Here is a 19,649-nt window from a genome sequence, read left to right on the forward strand (position 1 = left end):
TAATAGTGTTAAGATCAAATTCATTCATTTATTTAGGCACATTTAAAGGACCGCAACATCAACAATCAAAGGTCATTTAAGGTTTTATCATAGTAAGTAAGTAAGTAAGTCAGTAAAATTTATTTATTTTTCACATAAAATACTCAAAATGCAAACCAAGTGCATACAGGATCGATCACGGGTCTCTGCTAAACTAATATTAGATTCTCTGTACGATGTAGAAGGAGAGACGCTGAAAAACAGGGAAGCACAACAGGAAAATATTTGACACACATACCTCTAATGGCTATCCTCATGGAGGTTTGTGTGCTTTTTTTGAGGGGAGTGGGGGGGTGGAAGCACTCTCATTCATATTTCACTGGCCTCGTGCTCTCCTGAATTGTCTATATTGCATGACAGCTAAGAATAGCTCGCTAGGTACGTCTGAGTCAGTCCAAGAGTCTGTGCACGTAGTTTGGGTTGTATTTCACAGTAATGTCATTTTAATTCCATGCTGCGTTTTTCAAACGTACAGTGGGAGGTACTGTGCATTCACTCATGAAATTATTTCTGTCTTTATTGAGACTCCAGGAAAGTTGCGGAGCAGCTACAAAGTCATGACTAATTCCTGTATTTCTTGCAAACTACAACACTATCCGCCAGTTTTAGCTTTTTTATGGATAAGGAGAAGAGTGTGGCAGGGGCATTGTAGTAATAACTATTTTATTATTATCTTACAAAATCCTATATTTACAATCTTGTACCCTTGCCTTTTGTCTTTCATTTGTATATTTTTGTCTGAATCCGTTGTTACGAGCTCGAGATTCAACTCCATGCTGTCTGGTTCATATCAAAGCTTACAAACTCTTTATATTGGGATTTTCTGACACGTCTGTGGGGAGAATAAAAAGGAAATTCACGGTCAGAAACTGGGCCTTGAAAAAAGTGGGCGGGCACGATTGAGGTTTATAATTTGGCTCCCAGATGCAGGACTCCCAAACGCTCTCACACTTCATATTTGTTTCTTCAATGAGGCACGCTCATGACTCAGTGGATGATTTAATAAGTCTATGAATGCACTTGGCTTCTTGACAGCACCCGTATATTGTCTATGGTTACTTTAACACACAATATATTGGGGGGATTCACTGTGAGAAGACAAAGCTTCAGTAAAGGAGCCCATATTTGCGTAAGGAAATTGGATTTACTCATGTGTCTTACTGACGGCAGGCAGCCGATTACATAAATGTGATATTTTTGTGGGTGCTGATGAGTGTGTGTCTGTCTGTGACTGTGTGTGTGTGTCTGTTTGAATGATATGCTACACTATGCTACCCACCTCTTGCTATTCAGGCTGTTTCCTCATGCCTCGTCCTCCCACTGCTTCCGAAAAATCCTCCCCTTTCAGGCACCGGTAAAGGATCGTGATGGCACCATTCATCACTGAGTCATGACTGATTGTACATACATGGGCATCGGACATTCTTAGAAACAAGGAAATCCGCCTTATGTAACGCTCTTTTTCTGGTCGAATTTGACCGGGACCGCCGGTATTTCAGAGGCGCGGGACTACAAATACAGCACTCTGCGCAAGGTGCTGCATCTGTGTGTTCGTAACAGTTGAGGGGGGCGTAGCGCTCCGTAGGAAATAGTCCTGACTAACAAACTTTGTAGTCTGAGTCACCGCAGGACCTCGGAGATACATCCACAAATTCAATTTCAGTCGAGGAGAGCAGGGCCGGTGTGGACGGATTCAAATATAAATGTTTAATCAATCAAATCACCCTGGCCTGACGGAGGGTTCAAGCAGCAAGACACTTAAATCGATAAACTAGAGCAGAAAAGGACATCCACATCCACAAAACGCCTCCATGGGCCACAAGCAGCACAATTAAGCAATGAACACGCTGGCTCTCGACATGCCTCCACCAAGCAAATTTCTTGTTTTTAATCCTCAGATTGAAAGAAGAGGCATCTCAACTCAGTCACACCTCAGCGAACGATCAGCCTTCTGTATATTTCATGGGTCGCGTCATTAAATATGCCATTAGCGGTGATTCAGATACCTGAAGATGCCAATTATAACCCGCCGTTTTCCTTCGCTGCTTTTATTGCCGCGCGCGCCTGACACCTTTTTGCGATTCACGCTCGAAAACCGGCGGGCGATGTGCCATCCACGCTGCGGCGCGCCAACGTTAATGTGAGGATGTGTGAGTGTTAATGGCATCCGCGGAGCTTTTAGTGCTAGTTCCTTAATGACTGGGGAAGGGGTGAGCGATCCCTGTCGAGTTGTAACAAATCGAATTAACGCAAAACTGGGCTCCATTTTTATTAACGGTAAGACTATTTCTGAACGTCTTAATTTCAGAGAGGTTTTAACTGCAGAAAAGGCTCAGAGTGTCAGCTGTGATTGTTGCTTCTTGTACAATAGATCAGTTTAATGAGCAGATTGAGCTACTTACTGTTTTTCAAGAGCATCTCCCTTGGAATTCATAGTTTTATCATAAAATTACAGCTGTAACCCAGTTTCCCCTCGTGGATCAATAAAGTTTCCATTTCCAGTTTTGGTTCCTGCTAATTTTTTTAGTCCCTGTTTGACAATTTAGGACCCTAGAGGGCTGGACCACCGATTGGTTACACACTCCCGGGACACTGAAGACACTGACAGACTGACGGTGAGAGCCGGACGCCCCAGTATTTAAATTCATCATGAAGAGGTAGTTTGTGGTTGCCTGTCGATCGTTTGAAGCAGCCAAACTGAGAGAAACACAACGAGGTCCCGTCGTCATTCGGCCAGAGGATGAAAAAGTCGAGTGTGTAAGCAATAAACCGCATTCGTACCCGTTTCAGCAGACGCACAGGTTTTGATTTTATAAGCAGAAACTGGTCTCGTCTTTACTCTAAGTTGCTGAACTGTCTATGACCAGAAGCCGAAGAGGACCTTGGGAAATGGAGTCAAATCTAACTGAGAATGAACAGAAAATAAGATAAATGAGGTGTAGGTTTGTATTTTTGTATATTGTTTCAGGCTACAAATGTGATCAGGACCAATATGGAGACAGAATTAAGATGCAGACATTTTAAAAACACATACATAATAAATGTGTACCCATTACAAAAAGACTGGATTCTAGATTTAAATGTTTGATTTAGATGATAAGTAACTTCGAGGTACTGCAGGTATTGAGCGAGCCGTGCGTCTCCTAACAGGTTTAATCTGCTGGTCTGTGTTCTCACCAATGTGAATATCAGATCGTCTGCATTGTTCAGTGGGGCTGTTTGGACAGTGGTAAGAGACAGGCGGTTATGAAGACGCTTTCTCTCATTTGTTTTGATTTCCCCCCGTAGCGCAGAGCTAATCCTCAGTGAGAACGCCACTGTCCACCTCCCAGCCTGTTTATCATAATGAGCGGGGCTATGTTTGGCTGCGCTCGAGTGTGGAAGCTGGGGAATTGAAAAAGTTGAACAATGGGATGGACTGTGCAGGATGCGGAGAATAAAGTCTTTTGTTCCCAATGAATCCAGGCCTTCTTCCACACGTGCAAATCCAATTAGAGGGAGCAGAGGAGCTTGCTTTCCCCTGCCGCAGCCTGACACATTTACAGAGTTTTATAGAGAGGCATCATAGGCTGCCGACTATTAACCGAGAATGCTCCTGAACTAATTTGCAGCATGCAAAACCCCAGCGACTCTCTCCCTGCTGCTTCGCAAAAACCAAATATAGAACATGCAAACAAAATGCACTTGTTGGTTTTGTTTTTAACCCTTTGGAACCCGAGCAAATCGGCTTGAATCCTGTCAGAAACATGGGGGGAAAGAGGCGGTGAGGAGTTTAGCAAGAAATGACAAAAATCGTTTTTGGTTCTGAGCTGACTGGAACATCAGTCAGAGACTTCAGGGGCATCGACTCCCTCCTCGGACGTCATGGGATTGATTTGGGGCCACAACAAAATCTTGTTTAGGGCCACCAAAATCTTAGGGCCGGCCCTGCTGAAAATTGAAAAAGAGAGAGAGAGAGAGGAGGAGGGGAGAGAGAGAGAATTATTAGAAAATAATTATTGGAAATTATATATAACATGCATTTATATGCTTAAAATTACTGGACTTTTTTTCTGAATTTTTTTCGCTTTTTTATTTTTAGCACTTTTTTTGGTTGCTTAATTTCAGGTCATTCCTTGTTTTGTTTTTTTTTTTACTTTTCTTCTTTCTTTCTTTCTTTCTTTCACCATTTCTTGTAACCTTTTACAGATTTTTTTTGCAAATTTTCCGGTCATTTCTTGCTAAGTTGCTCAGTGCTCTTTTCCCCACCACACACCGCTATCACAAACACAACCGGAGCAAGAGCTGAAGTCATTCTCATTTGAATTTCACTGACCTCATTTCTTCTCCTCTCTGCCACACATTTCTGCAAAAAATGTTTGTTTCACAACTGCAGAGGATTTGTGCTGCCAGAATGTTTTAGAAAGGCTCCTAATGATTGTACAGAAATGCAGCATGATGAGATTTTATATGACAGTAATGCACTGCAAAAAAAAAAAAAAAAAAAAAAAATCTTTGTCTTAACCTGTCATTTACAAGTGAAAAAAATATGAAAGTGGGGTAAGATAATCCAGTGCACTGGTGTCAAGAAAATGACACTTGATTCAAGAAATTTCCTGAAACAAGTGGGATTATCTCATCTCACTGGCAGATTTTTTTCACTTGTAAGAAAAACAAAACATAATTTTTACACTCAATGACTTGTTAAGATGGGGATTTTCTGTGTAGTGTGTTTGGCAAAATGCAAAGAACTGGGAAATAGTCAAGTTTATCTGGCATCACCAGAAGGTCACAGATGATACAAACTGTCTGATATAGGCTTTAGCGTCAAAAATGATGGAATATGAGCCAAATCACAGGCGCAATAAGCCTCGGCAGATATTATGAGTTAATCTTGTGGAGATGACACATTGCAGATAAATTGCTATTCAAGCTGTAATTAACGTCCTTCACAGGAGCCGGGGGGGCCTTGATGTGTCAATTAAGATCATGACTTTCAAAGCTGAGGACATTGCAGCCATTGTGAGTCGAGGCGTTGCGGTCCTTCATGTCCGCTGAGCGTTAAATCTGTAAGCTGAGCTCAGCAGAATCGGCGGTGCTTCCCAGCCCAGTGACCCACTGTCCGACTGATCTAATTTCAACTGTAACTTCTTCTCCTGCGTCACTCGACAGATCGCCCCTCCCCTTCCCCGTGCTCTTCCCCTTCCACACTGCGACACCACGGCTCTCTAAACCTCACCGCACTGCAGTGACAAGCCGGGAGAATCTCTTATTTCAGAAACGTTGCTGGACTGTCAAAACACAAAACACACACGCAGGCAGGACGGACAGAGACTCAGACACATGAAGAGCTAGAGAGACACACCCACACACATACGTACTGATGCATGACATGTGAAGTGACACACACACACACACACACAGGCAGAGATGCATCACTGTTGCATGAAACACACATGAAAGCACAAACAAACAAACAAACAGAAACGCAGCCCGAGAGCAGCTCAGTGACGCTGAGGTATAATCCAGCTTTTGCATGTTAGTTTGCATTTCACACTGCAAGGCAGGTGTATGTTATACTGCTGGCCGGGCTCCAAGTGGGATTAAATTAAACCTATTAAGGAAGTCAAATTTACCGCTGACCTATGCTCAGTCGTGGCAGTGGCCTCAACACTTGCCGGCTAATCTCCCTTCAGCCAAAACTGTGTTTGCGTGTTGGTTAAATGGCCGTATCGCTCTGGCCATACGTCCATAAAATGTAAACCTGTAAAACCAAATGAAATCTTACCTGTGGATTGGCATGATATCGGGTAAGTGCATTCATGCCTCCTCAAAGGAAGATTCTTGCTGATTTCGGTGACCCCGGGATCTTTCCCCTGGCACAACCTTTTGTCCAAAATGTTAAATTTGATCTCTTAAAATCGTTTAGGCAGATTTCCACGAACTTCTCTGTGTGTATTGTGCTACCAAGAGCATGCACCCTGTCAGTTTTGGTGACCTCATGTCCATTCCTCCAGCACCAAACACAGGCCAAACTTTTGACTTGATGCAAATGAATTGAATGAATTAAAGTGAATGAACCCTCTCAGTTATGGTGAGCCCATGCACCAGTGCACCACTACATGTATTTAAAACTACATTCATGCTCCCACAAAGAGGAATCCTAACATTTTATTCACGTTGTCAATTTTAGTATCCATTCCCTGTAGCACTGTCCTCAACCAAGTGTACACACCTCCTTCTCCCACAGTTTGTCTTGCTACATTACACACCACACCAGCGGGGCTCCGGCGGCAAAATTTGCGCTCATTTTTTCCCCCGTGGGTGATGGATTCTCGCGTTGTCTCGTCTTCCTGGGTGGCTCCTGGCAATGTAATATAAATTTATGGAACAAGATAGCAGACAGTGAAACTAATAGCTCACCATTTTGTACGGTTCTTTACCTCCTGTATCTATGCCCATACATCACATTTAGGAGCCAGCGCCGTGCTCACACGATGCTTACTGAAGTCCAATGGCGAGCAATAGGTCACCAGCGCTCGCGCGTTTTATTAGGATACCAGATGGGGGGAGGGGAACGAGGCTGGAAGTGCATCGGGAATCCTCATTCATTTTTAAACACCTTTCTTTCTCGGCCGCAAAACCGTCGGCCATTATTTACCTCATGTGACACGCGGATAAATCAGCTGCACTTTTAAGGCAGTTTTAAGGGATTCGCCGCGCTGACTGTGATAAATGCAACATTTTGCTCCATTTAAGCACAGATTGTTTTTAAGAGAAGGGGTCGGTAATTACTAGTGCCTATCTGTGAGCCATCTGAGGAGCCATAATTAAGGCACTGATACCATTAAAGCATAGAGGCAGGGAGCAAACCGTTTATCATTCAGCCTGCTGCACACCCAAATCCAAATTTTGGCATGGTGGGATGATTTCAACAATGTCCCCTCAGGTGACAGAGAGAAAAACAAATGACAAGCCAGAGGTACGTTAAGAGGGCTGTGGGCTGTCGGAGGAGAGAGACTCATTAATCAATGGCCAGAGGGTTCAATAGCTTGACACTTTGACACGTCTGTGGGCTGGCGGGCTGAAAACGGCAGATAGCTTCTCACTCGCTTTTCTACTGACTCCACAAATGAGAGGAGACATTATGCTGTGGAATCTCTAATGCGTTTTGGGATGCAGGGTGATGTATGGTTTATGAGACGATGCAGGAGGTGTTGTTCCCACCACAAAGGCTATTAAAAACGGCAACTGGCTTGGATTTTGCACTGAGGCAAAAACAGTCATAACATTATCATGTAAAATGAGAGATGATTACAGAGAAGGCAATAAAACACAGACAATATCCGCTGAAATCTCCGCTTTACATCCCCAGCTTCCACCCAACACATCACAGGGCTCCCTAATGACATTGTGCATGCAAGTGTGGGTGAAAGAGTGATTAGGAAGTTACTGAGACATTTTATACCGTCTTCAATAGCATTTGGAGACATATTGAGATTGATTTTTAACCCCAGGGGTAAACGTCAGATATGAAAAAATAAAAGCTAGATCAATCAAAATTGAATTTAAAGCTGATCTCATCACAGCAATAAAGTTCAAATGTGAAAAAAACAAATATAGTTCTGCATAACACAGCTGGCATCCTGCTACACAAACACTGAAGTAAACAGCATTTTAAGCTTTCTGAAACTTTAAATCTGGATGCCCATGGATTTAAATCCTCTCATGGCCTTGAATTAAAAACATTTTTGGGGGTAGAGCAGAGCCTTGATTTCCCTGCTGGTATTCAGACTCACACAGAAAAATATGTGTCACATAAAATGTTGCATTCATCAACACCTGAGTGCTGTTGCAAGACATTTCACATCAAATTCAATCGTTTACAATGAAGTCAATGATGTAATTATGTTTGTGATGAAATGCATGTCTGCTATAATAATAGCTGGGTTGTAATCACGCCATCTGATGCTTGCAGTGTGCATGCAGTTGGCAGCGGTTGCCTCTGGAGACTCTGAGGTACAGGAACTCCTCATCACGAGCAGAGTAAGATGTATGAGAGGACATGGGGCAAAATATGAAATCTCGCAGGTAATTAGGGCCGCTCCGGTGACTGCATATGTTGATGGGAATTGCACAACAGCTGCTGTTCAGCTGTAATTGCCGTAGTGAGCGGTACAGCTCTCAGGTACGGCTCGTCTCTCTGGCTGGTCCACTGGGTGGCATTTCCTCCTGTCCCCAGGCTCCTCCCTCCTGAATCTGTGGACACAGATCCATTTAAAGGGGTATATTTGTCACTTTTGCCTCTTTGAAACACACCTGAGAATTGTCCTCATTTGAAAATAATTCACAGATACTTTGGGGATTCTTTATGGACTTTTCGCACCCAAGCAGCTAAACGGGCTGCTCTCTAGCGGCCAGAAAGAACCAGCGCTCTGATTGGCTGGCAGTGCTAGAGGCCTTTTTCTTATGTAATCAAAGATGAGCAAAACAACAAATAGTCCTGTTCATTATAATCCTTCTGCTTTGAGCAAAGAACAAAGAGCATGAGTCTAAAATCATGAGCATCCAAAAATGTAAAACACATGAAAAAAATGTGATTAGCTCCTGATTAAGACAGAATCACTGATGAGATCCTTCTGATGCAGGTCACAAATTTACATTTAGGAGGCAAGATGATGGCTCCATCCAGAGTGACTTATAATGACACTGCCGGCAGGAGGAAATTAACCTCAGGTAGATTTGAATCAAGATTACACTCAAATAGATGAATATGTGTTGTGCATTACTGCGATATGAGAGCTAATGTGGCTCCTGCAACATGAAGCCACAAAATATGTTGTATATTTTCTGCTTGATGGTTTTCATCTAACTTCCCATGTCCTACTAACTGTCACATATTGTAAAAAATCTGGATAAATCTGGATTTATATCTGGATTCATTCACGTTTAAAAACTTTTTAAGAATGAAACCGGGTCTGGGTTTCCCTGCTCGTATTAAGTCACAGGAAATAATGCTTCAGATGAAAGAACACAGAAAAAAAATGATGCATCCATTCATCAAGATGTGCTGTCACATAATGAACACCAAGTTTAGCTACCCACAAGAAAGTGAATGATGTTTTCAAGTGGCTGACTGCACATGGGGGGGAGGGTGAAGAGCCTGCTGGTTGTGTTTCTAAATATCTCACTGCGTGGTTAAGGTGAAGGTGAAAAGTAAGAAAAAGGAAGTGTGTACGTGTGTGTGTGTGTGTGTGTGTGTGTGTGTGTAAGAAAGAGAAAGGCGGAGAGTGATAGACAGAGAGAGAGAGACTTAGGTTTTCAATCATGTCACACATTACTGAGTTTAGGGGACAGGAGAGCAAAAAAAGAAGGCAATTATGTGTGTGCCTACAGATGTGCATGTGTGAGCGGAGGAGAGAGAGAGAGAGAGATGGGATGTGTGTTAAAGAGGAGAGGGAGAAATGGGGGGGGGGGGGGGGGGGGGGACTGCTGGAAAAAGTGCTGTATTTTGCATTCTGTTTGAGAGGCTCAGCAGAGCTTGGAGCGCATATTCTGCCTCTCTTGCCTCCACACTCCCACGCTGTGTCACTTCTCACTCATCATCCTTGAAACCTAGAAATTACTGGACTCCATCAGCGAGCACGTGGATGGTAACAGTCTCCGAGGGCTGCCTGACAACACAGTTGCTCACAAAGCCGGCGCTGCCCACTGACAGCACATACATCCAACCAGAGATACAGGGCTAAATATAAAAAAAAAAAAAAAAGCTCCAGTTTCCGGGATTAAAATACTGAATTTTGAATTACACTATTAAAGTATGAAATATGAGGACAGCAGCAGTGATGAATGTCCATATGCACACATGCTGGTGTTGCTATAAGACTGTGGGATTTTTATTACGTCCTTGATGAACTGGGCAAGCCTGAGACGCCTGTGGTGTTGTTGTTTATAGGCCAGCTGATGCTCCTGCTGTGAATGATTTGCATTTTATCGTATTGCATCAAAGCATTTTGCTTGCTCATGTAGATTTACCTGATGTTCCCCAGTGTCCTAATAAGGTTAGGTTGTGTTGTTTTTTTTCTGGATTTAGGCATTGCATGTTGTTTCTTGGACTCCTCATAGTCGTGCGTGGGTTTAATCCTTTGTAAAGTGAGGGGATTAAAAACTCAGCATTCACTTGTGTCTCTCAGATTCAGAAGATTCAGCCATGAAAAGGTCACATGCCTTCCTCAGCTATTTTTTACTAATTTAACTAATTGGGAGGCACATGTATCTCCTTACTTTAACCTGAAATTATACTGACTGAGCTCAATACCATACAGCCCACATCCTTAACCTCGACCAGAGATATCAGATGCAGCCGTGCTACAGTTTGCCTTGTGGTATTAATTACCCTGTTGAGGTGTTATTTACAATAATGAGCAGCTCTCGCTACATTACCCCGCTTATTACATAACTACATACCAAAGCATTCATCATCTGACACAACATATTGATTCAAAATTGAGTCATTTATGTAAATTAGTCATTTTGGCAAATTAAAGCCATTAAGGTAAATTGAAGTCCCTTAACAACAGCCCAAAAAAAAAAAAAAAAAAAAAAAAAAGTTCATAGACTCATCCGCAGCTGCAGTGTGGCAGAGGGTAACCATAGCAACCTCTGAGCAGCAAAACTTTTTTGCTGTCTGAATAAAAGTGATATTGGATAAATGCTCCATGTTTCTGACCTTGGTGTGCAGAGTGTTTGCCTGCAGTGAGGAGACATTTCTTTTATGGCACGAGGTGAATTTGAAATATTTTTTTTATTTTTTTAATAATTGTTCATGAAACAGCTCCTGGGTGCGAGTGGGAGCTGTAGCAACAGGAATGCTGCAAAGGGTTAAGTGTTTGAAAGCCATCTGTCTTCCCCATGGGAGAGCTGTGAGTTTTCCGGCAGTGTCACACCATTTATAGTGTGTGTGTGTCTGTGTGTATGTGTGAAACATGAAGCTCGACACACCTGTGGGCGGGATGGTCTGATCACCTCCTCTCACACTCTTGGGAACTGACTAAAAATCCAATAGCCAAAGCTTCAGGAACGAGATGCAGACCCAAATATCATATATCACCTGAGAATGCACATTTTCCAGTCAGAATATAACATTAGGCACAGCTGTTTAATAATATGTTTGCATATCAGTAACTTACTTGTTAAATTATAGGGCTACTGATTGTATTTTGCTATTATCACATTATTATCACATTATTTACCAAGGAACAAGCAAGATGTAACAGATGTTGTCGGCCTTATTTTCATGCAAATCACATTTATCTTATATTTACTGTTGGCTACTTAATGATTAGGTCTGCACTTTTGATTACTGTGCATATGGTGAAGTGAGTATTTCAATTAAAAGAGTTGGAGCATGAAAAAGTGGGTTAACTCCCTTTCCTAGATTAAAAAAACAGTGAAGTAACTGAGTTTATAAGGGTTTACAACCTCCAACATGAAACAGCATGACGGTAAAGCTCCCCAGCTGGCCACTTAGGGTCTGTTTTGTTGTGGTCACATGAGGATGAAGGAGCAGCCGTGCAGATGATGGGTGCAGGTTGGCTTGGTGCTGTAAGTGGAGCAGAGCTGATGGCTGGAGAAAGGGGGCGATCGCAGGGACACAAAAGGATGTCATCTGCAGGGGTATTTTTAGAGTGTGAGCTGCGCCGATAACTTGCAGGCGCCGGGACGAGAAGCTGCCTGCAGGTTTTCGCCCATAATAGCTGCTCTCATTCTGCAGACAGGCAGACAGACAGACAGATAGAGGCAAACAGACAGAGGGAGGCAGACAGACAGATAGAGAGGCAGGATGGTTGACTTACTTCTCTCTCTCTCTCTCTCTCTCTCTCTCTCTCTCTCTCACACACACACACACACACACACAGACACACACACACACACACAGAGACTTTATACCACTCTTATCAAACTTACTTGAGCAATTTCAGAGACAGCAGCGCCACCTGCTGCTGACAGACCGTCATGCAGCACAAAAGGAAGGAGCTGAATTATTTTCCTGATTTCATGCCCTTGTCAAGCAGCCTCCGTGCTTTGACCAGTAATAATTTAACAATTATTTAAGAAGATAAAATAGTGAAGAAGAAGAGTATGACCGATTCAAAGTGAAAGTCTGTGTTAAATGACAAATGAAAATAAACTTTTGAGCAACTTCTGCAATTTCTACAGCACCAAAATCAATGCAGAAAGGAAAAACTGTATGTCTTATTAAGTGCCATTACTTTCAATGGGATTGATTAGCCAGGTCAAGCGGTATGACGTCATCTGACTCAGACGTTTAGGCGCACACCGGAAGTGGGCGGGCTGTCAGTCACAGACCTAAACATGGCGTGCTCGCAGGGCAGCAGGACCAGCGACACACTGTTTTCCTTACCGTGGAAAACACAACAGCACACGGGGATTTTCTGTCTCGTCCTGGCGATATGTTTGACGTGGCAGCCCGCCTCAGCCAAGCCGAACAGCTTGAAGGAAATCACCGACGGCAACTGGGAGGAAATCCTGAGCGGAGAATGGATGATTGAATTGTCAGTGCCAATGCTAACGCTAAGGGCTAAATGCTAAATGCTAAGCTAGCCAGGCAGTTAGCTTGTCGGCTAAGTTCACTCAGCGCTCACCTGTTTTGACATGCTTTTTTTCCTCCCTCCACATTAACTTTAAGTCTCAATATCATGTCTCATGTGGTTATTATCTCGTTAAAATCCATGTTATGCTTATTTTTAACTCATGCTAAGAACAGCCATGCTAACTGCTATCTTCCCTTGGTAACCAGGGAGTCAGCAGTAACATTATTCCAGTTAATTCACTTAGTTACAGCTCTGCACATTGTTAGGGGCTCTCTCAGGGTTGATGCATATGACTGTATATATTTTTGGCAGGCTTGTCCTTATGAAAGTGTCTGTATTGTGTTTCCCTTGTCAAAATGTCCCTCAGCTTTGCACCCTGGTGTCCAGCATGCCAGCAGCTCCAGCCTGTGTGGAATGAGTTTGCGGAATGGGGGGAGGACATGGGGGTCAACATAGCCAAGGTGGACGTGACAGAGCAGCCGGGTAGGCCTGAGTTCACCTCACTTGACCGGCAGATCGGGTTTTGCCTTCTGCATTTCCCAAACCAGAGCTTCTTGGGCTACAGTCAGATTCTTAAAGACCCGCCTTTTACAGTGGTTATAACCTCTCAACACGAATGATGGCGTTAAGAGATGAATGCAGCAATGTCAGTGTGAACTTTGCACCAGTTTAGCTGCAAAAAGCCCAAACGATCTGCTCACTAACAGTACACCTCTCCTTCTTCCGTTAGGTTTGAGCGGTCGATTCATCATCACCTCTCTGCCAACCATTTACCAGTAAGTTCTCGGGTGCTTTGTGGTTTTTTACTGCTTCCTTTTTCAGATGGGTGATGCAACTCTAATGTCTTGCCCTTCATGTGGTAGATATGAGCTAGACAGCCTTTTTAGGAAACTGATAAGTAGAAGTGCACATATTCTGAGCTTTTATGAGTTGTGGGATGACAACTAACATTTTTGGAAAGAGACAATATGTTTGACTTTTGCATGGTTTTGTTAGCCATCAAACTATTTGTAATTTTTTTTTTATAGTGTATGGCTTTAATTGTTTGGTGTGTGCGTGTGTGTTTCAGTTGCAAGGATGGTGTGTTCCGAAAATACCAAGGGGCTCGCACTAAAGACGACTTCCTGAGTTTCGTCGATGAGCAGAAGTGGCAGGCGATAGAGCCTGTTTCCTCTTGGTTCGGGCCATCGTCCTTTTTGTGAGTTCCTGTCTCTTGAGCTGTCGCATGCAATGTGGTACAAGGGGAGAGAGTCTTCTGAAAAATTTGCAGGAATTTTCTGATTTTTTTTTTTTTTTTTTGGTAGCAGTCCAGTAATCACATGTCTCTATTGTAACCATTTGCTTTGTAATAATGTGTGCAAACTCATTTTATTATCCTTCTATTGGTTTTGGAATGGGAAACATGTATATCAGCACAATAGCCTCTCCTGCTTTTGTATAGGGGCTTTGTTGTTGTTGTCACAAGTTGAAAACAACCTTATTACATTACATGACTTACGTGTCCTCTTTTTTTGACAGAATGAATTCAATGTCTGCTTTGTTCAAGCTCTCCATGTTTATCCGGGTAAGTGAGTATTTCATTCCTGGAAGCTTTGGCTGGCAGCATGTGAACTGTTATAAACGGGGAGATATTTATTTCATTGGCCACCATCCACTGACAGTGGGATGTATCTGTCTGACCTTAACAAGGTGGAAAACTACCTGTCAAAATATGAATGGGTGCACAAAAATATAACCTGGTTGATATCAGCAGATTGTAAGACAGCTACATTACACATGATTGACGCAGTAGATGCAGTACAAAATGTAATAGGATCTCATGTTATGCTGAAAAGATGGTGTAGCACAGAAGGCTAAATTTACAGGAAACACACTTAAACTCAAAAGGAAACAAATCTACAGATAAATGAAGATGTGTATAATCATCCCACCATCTAACGTGTTTGACTCAAGGCAGTGGATGTCAAGTCAGTAACTCTGTCCAACTTTATGTGAAAAATATTTTTTTCTTTGGTCGTTTAAAAATGCAAAGAAAATTCAAGTTTTATTTTAATTATGTTTAATCAAACGTAAGCCCACTTTGGTCCTCAGGCCCCAGAGTATTGTTGGTCTCATGATCCACCAGGTAGCTGATTCCATTCACTTTGAGCCTCAGGTGTAAATTGCTACCTGTTAGATAAAATGTAAAGCGGCAGGACTCTGGATCTAAAGGACCAGAGCTGGGAACCACTGTTTGATCCTGTGAGTTATGTAATGCCAGGGTTTGTTGCTTACAGATCTAGTTACCCTTTGAAGATCTGAGCCCTGTGTTGGTTAACATCTCGCCTGCTGAAGTGTCCTAGAGCAAGACACTGAATCCCTACCAGCTGCAGGGACTCTGCTCTGTTTCCACACTAATAGCTCTCCTGAAGTCCATGCACTACTGAAGTCAGTGTGCAGAGGCCTGCTATGAAGAAAACTGCATGTCTTATCAATTATTCAAACCGTAGAGGCTGATAATGTGTGTAGTGTGTGGATTTACATATGTGTGTGTTACCGGCTGTCAGAAACCCCACTTGGAGACGCCATGTCTGTCAGGTGTTGCATGAGAACGCTGGAACACACAGATTGAGTTTGTGACGTTTAATGATGCATCGTGGAGACAACAAAATAGACGGCATCTGAAAGTATATAGAAGAAGAGTTTTGCTGTTTGTTTTCACAGTTTGTTTGGTGCTGGCTGTGTTGTGTTTAGTTCCGTCTTTAGTTTCTCGGTTCCTGCAGTGGAAAAGGGCGATTATTCATTACAGTACTGAAGTTACTATATGGACATGACTAAACTGTAAATTAGCAGCTGTGTTTGGTGAGCTAGGACACCCGTCCACCTCAAACACTCCTCATGTCTATTCAGTACGCTGACCATCGAGGTAATACAGTGCTGTGTGTCTAGCTGGCAGAATGACAGATAATCATGATAACACATATGACACACACACACATTTATGCATCAAATTTCCTGCATTCTACAAAGGTGCATGTGAATTGTATGCAGAGGTGTATGAAGAAATAGTGCAACAAATGTCGTATAGAATAGTTTGGCATTTATGAATATCCAGGTTTGCATAGACAGTGCAGCTGCCCTGTTTCTGGGCAGGAAACGCTGACCAGTCTGCTGACTGCTGGCACAGAAGAGGACCTGCAGGGTGCAGTGTGTTGCACCCTCATGGGGATAAGCTTGGGAGATGATAATCATTCGTGTAAGATGGAGATCAGTTTACTGTAGTCATCATCATCCTCGCTGCTCTGGCCTCAGCCCGATGACAGAACTGTCCTTTTATCACCTGTTTTTTTTTTTTGTTTTTTTTATCCTGCCTGCCTCCCCAACTCAACCCCAATAAACTGGGAAGCCAAAGAGACAAACTCTCATTCAAATAAACTGCCCATCAAATATGTCTGTACTGCATGTTACCACTATGAATGCACCATGGGACTGCACAGTCTATTGCTATATGTCTTTGCCTGGCATAAACGTGTCTAAACTGGCACTGCTATAATCAACTAATTATGGACTGACCATTTGCTGCCATGAGTGACAATCTCTAACTTTTCTCCAGCGTTGTCACAACTACATGACAGAGCAGCTGGGCATTCCTGTTTGGGGATCATATGTTATCTTTGGCCTGGCCACCCTTTTCTCCGGCCTTGCATTGGGACTGGTGAGTCATTTTGCTGCACCTAAATTTTAGTAAACAGTAAATCTGCATGATATATATTTACACTGTACGGCATGCACAAACACATGCATATTCATTGCGTGACAGTGTGTGAAATAAAAAAAAAATGTTAATTGTCTTTCCAGATATTGGTGTTCATTGCAGATTTTGTCTTCCCCTCACGCCGATTTTCTTCCTCAGAGTACTATCAGAGTGAGTATCATGGAAGGGAACTCATGCGCCTCGTCCTGCACTTTCATAATGACACAGTTGCAGTGCACATTTACTAGAAGCTGGTTGTGTATAAACACAGACAGTTACAGCCTCTCTGCTGTAACTGCTGGCTGGGGGCAGTGACATTATGAAAAACGTAAATTTTGTTTAAAGTGTACATAAACACAAGACTGAGTTGTAGCTTTGTTTGTAGTTTGACTGTGAAGCGTCACCGCGATGTCTTTTTCAATGTTGCCCTGCAGAGAAACAGACGATGGACCAAGCAAGGTTAATCCAGCAGCAGGAAGAGGAGCACGAGGCCGATGCCGAGGAAGAGGAAGACGAAGAGGAGGAGGAGGAGGATGGGGAGCAGGACGAGGTGTGGAGGAGGAGGAGGAGAGGGTCCCCCGAGGGCCGCCCGGAGCCCAAGGGACACGGTTACCCAGACGAAGCTCTGAGGAAGAGGGTGGTGGGCAACCGCGAGGACGAGGAGGACACCTAGAGAGGCTGCAGGAGAAGCGCAAGTGGCCCCTCCTCCTTTTGAGAAGAGCGATGTGGGGTCGGCAGAGACGGAGGAGCCTTGGTCCTGAGCAGCAGCAGTGTTTACAGCTGGGAGCCCCAACCCCCCTCCCTCCCCTGGGCTCCCAGCAAGGCCTCGCTTCTTTTCTTCTCCTTCCTTCCCTTCCTTCCTTCACTTCACTGGGAGCACTTTGGACTCTCACAACCGCTCTCACCTCCTGACCAGCAGGCTCCACCTGGAGAGGCAGACAGCCCCAACACCCGCTCTCCCTTTTGGAAACAAATCGCCGGGGTGAGGTTTAGGTATGAAGTGCAGTAGAGCTGGATTTTAGCAATTTTTGTGTATGCTATGCATCTTTTACACTTTTGTGTCATCGTATGTTTATCTCTGTTGAAATATTTTATGTACCCTCATTTCGTGGTGTTTTATTTTCCATGATGTATACCTATATTTTATGCGTCATACTGTATGTATTTCAGAAATTCTATCATTTATTTCTAACAAAGTCCATGACAGTTTAATCCACCATTATTTTACCATGCTCCCGTTTGCACTTTTGGTGTGTATTAGAGCAGGGAGCGCAAAGAAATTGCCCCAAAATGTTAATAGAGGACTCAGTGACATTTAAATGTCAGCCCTGTCTCCTATCATTTCTGTATAAAGTGTGCATGCTTTGGGCACAGGTGCATATGACTTGTTTTTTGGGGCAGGGACCCTTCGTATGACGGTGGTGTTTTGCTCAGCAATCTCACCAACATATTGACTTTGAGCTGCACTGTTGTCTGTCTGCAGTGTCGTCTCTGTAAGACTGGATCACGTGAGACAGGCGCTGATGAACAGGAGCTATACTCCACCTCTGTTATTACTTCCTCCAAATAAAAGGCCTGGTGAATGTTGTTAGATTGTGCTGTGAATACAGTATATTCCCATTATGTGATGATCAGCATTACTGATCATCACACAGTGGGGAGTTTCTTTTTTTTCCAACGTTGTTTACTTGTTTTTCTCTCATTAGTAAAGGAGGTTTTTACGTATTGATCCCAGATATGTTGCCGACCATCAAATACAGTGCACTGCATGCCGTTATACCACCAAATAGGGGAGCACTTCAGTCCCCTTTTCATAAATTAATCATCATATATGGAGTGAAGTTTGACGTGTCCGTCCTAAAGTTGCTGTCTTTGCTCTGCTAAATGAAATAGCAAGAGGGCCAGTCCAAAACAAAACTGTCCTTTTAACAAAGGGAGGCATAATTCAGCATACTGTAATCTTTTTCCTTTTATTTCATTTTCAATTGGATTTAAAGTCTTAACATGGATAGGTTGAACATTGATGAATTCAGTTGACTAAATGAGTGCCATTTTACATATAGGGTTTATCATTAAACTAATTGAACTCATTAGCAGTTAATCTTTTATGCACCTTTTGAGAACATCGGTGTCACTCTTGACATGAAGCCTATTCATCTCTGCTTTGTAAAGCAAAAAGGTACAGTGTCTGACCAGTATTGACAAAACATGTTTCAGTCTGTGGTTTTGATGATGCTTGCATAGGTTCTGTTTTTCATGCTGCTCTTTTATTCCAAAAAATAGCTAATTATTAATCATTTTGGTGACGGTTGAAACAGGCTAGAGTTGTTACCCAACCACTATTTATGGCTTGTAGCATTCACACTTTTCCTTTGGGTGCATAACTCTGAGCCGACTGTGCTCCTTACTGTGTGTGTGTGAGCATTTCTTTCAATAAAGGATCAACTTTCAAAACCAACTCAGTCTCACCTTCACTGTTCTTGCGAATTCACACAGTGCACAGGGAGGGGTTGATCTTCAGCTGGAGGAGTTGGTATCAAGCCCCTGAGGCAAACATTTTCTGTAATTCATTTAATTGTCATGACTTTTTTGAAATATAACTTAGGCTGGCTTTTCTGCTGTTTATGCTCCTGATCACATTCCTGTTGTAAAATCCACTGACTGATATACTACTGATATATTTATGCAAGGTGATGTTCTATTTTTGTGTTCGCTCTAATCCCTCCCAGTAGATGTCAGTCTTGCACTTATTTTTACAGTTTCAGTCTTGGTTCCATTATATTTGCAAAAGGCAGGTTCATACTCTGCATTATTTATGAGTGTTCACATGAAGCAACAAGATGACAAAAAAAAAAAAAAAAACATAAGCAAGTGTTTAACATGTTGCTTTTCAGTCTACTTCACACATGATATCTTTCTCAAGGTTTATATATGACAGCATTAACACTCCACTTTGGGGAATAGGTGACAGGACATGGTGGGTATTTTGAGGATTTTTTCCAGCTAATGTAAAGATAGTATACATTTCCTGTGCTTTGTTCTCCTGGGACTTCCCATTCCCATTATAGATGCCTGCACCCTCCCATGAGGATAACCCTGGCATTATTCCCGCTGGATTACTGTAAGAGGAGAGCCGGTCAGCAGAGTGGATCTCTAATCAGTGTTGTCATTGCAGCTTGAGTACCCTTCTACACACGCTCTGTTTAGCGGGCTAAGCTCTCCGAAGGGGAAAGTGGGGGAAGGTGCTGGGGGCACGGGGGGATTCCTCACTGTGTTGGAAAACC

The 19,649-nt window shown here is 42.9% G+C and overlaps 1 protein-coding gene across 1 annotated transcript; it reads left to right on the plus strand.

Moving 5' to 3' along the window:
- The first annotated feature begins 12,354 nt into the window (after window positions 1–12,354).
- tmx1 (thioredoxin-related transmembrane protein 1) lies at window positions 12,355–18,823 on the plus strand. The gene is made up of 8 exons (XM_030044690.1): window positions 12,355–12,593; window positions 13,000–13,115; window positions 13,363–13,408; window positions 13,702–13,830; window positions 14,151–14,196; window positions 16,225–16,326; window positions 16,470–16,536; window positions 16,800–18,823. The coding sequence occupies exons 1-8, from the start codon at window positions 12,394–12,396 to the stop codon at window positions 17,036–17,038; spliced, it is 945 nt and encodes a 314-aa protein (XP_029900550.1). The 5' UTR covers window positions 12,355–12,393; the 3' UTR covers window positions 17,039–18,823.
- Window positions 18,824–19,649: the final 826 nt, after the last annotated feature.

The sequence above is a fragment of the Myripristis murdjan genome, chromosome 22, assembly GCF_902150065.1.
Source record: "Myripristis murdjan chromosome 22, fMyrMur1.1, whole genome shotgun sequence".
Classification (NCBI taxonomy): Eukaryota; Metazoa; Chordata; class Actinopteri; order Holocentriformes; family Holocentridae; genus Myripristis; species Myripristis murdjan.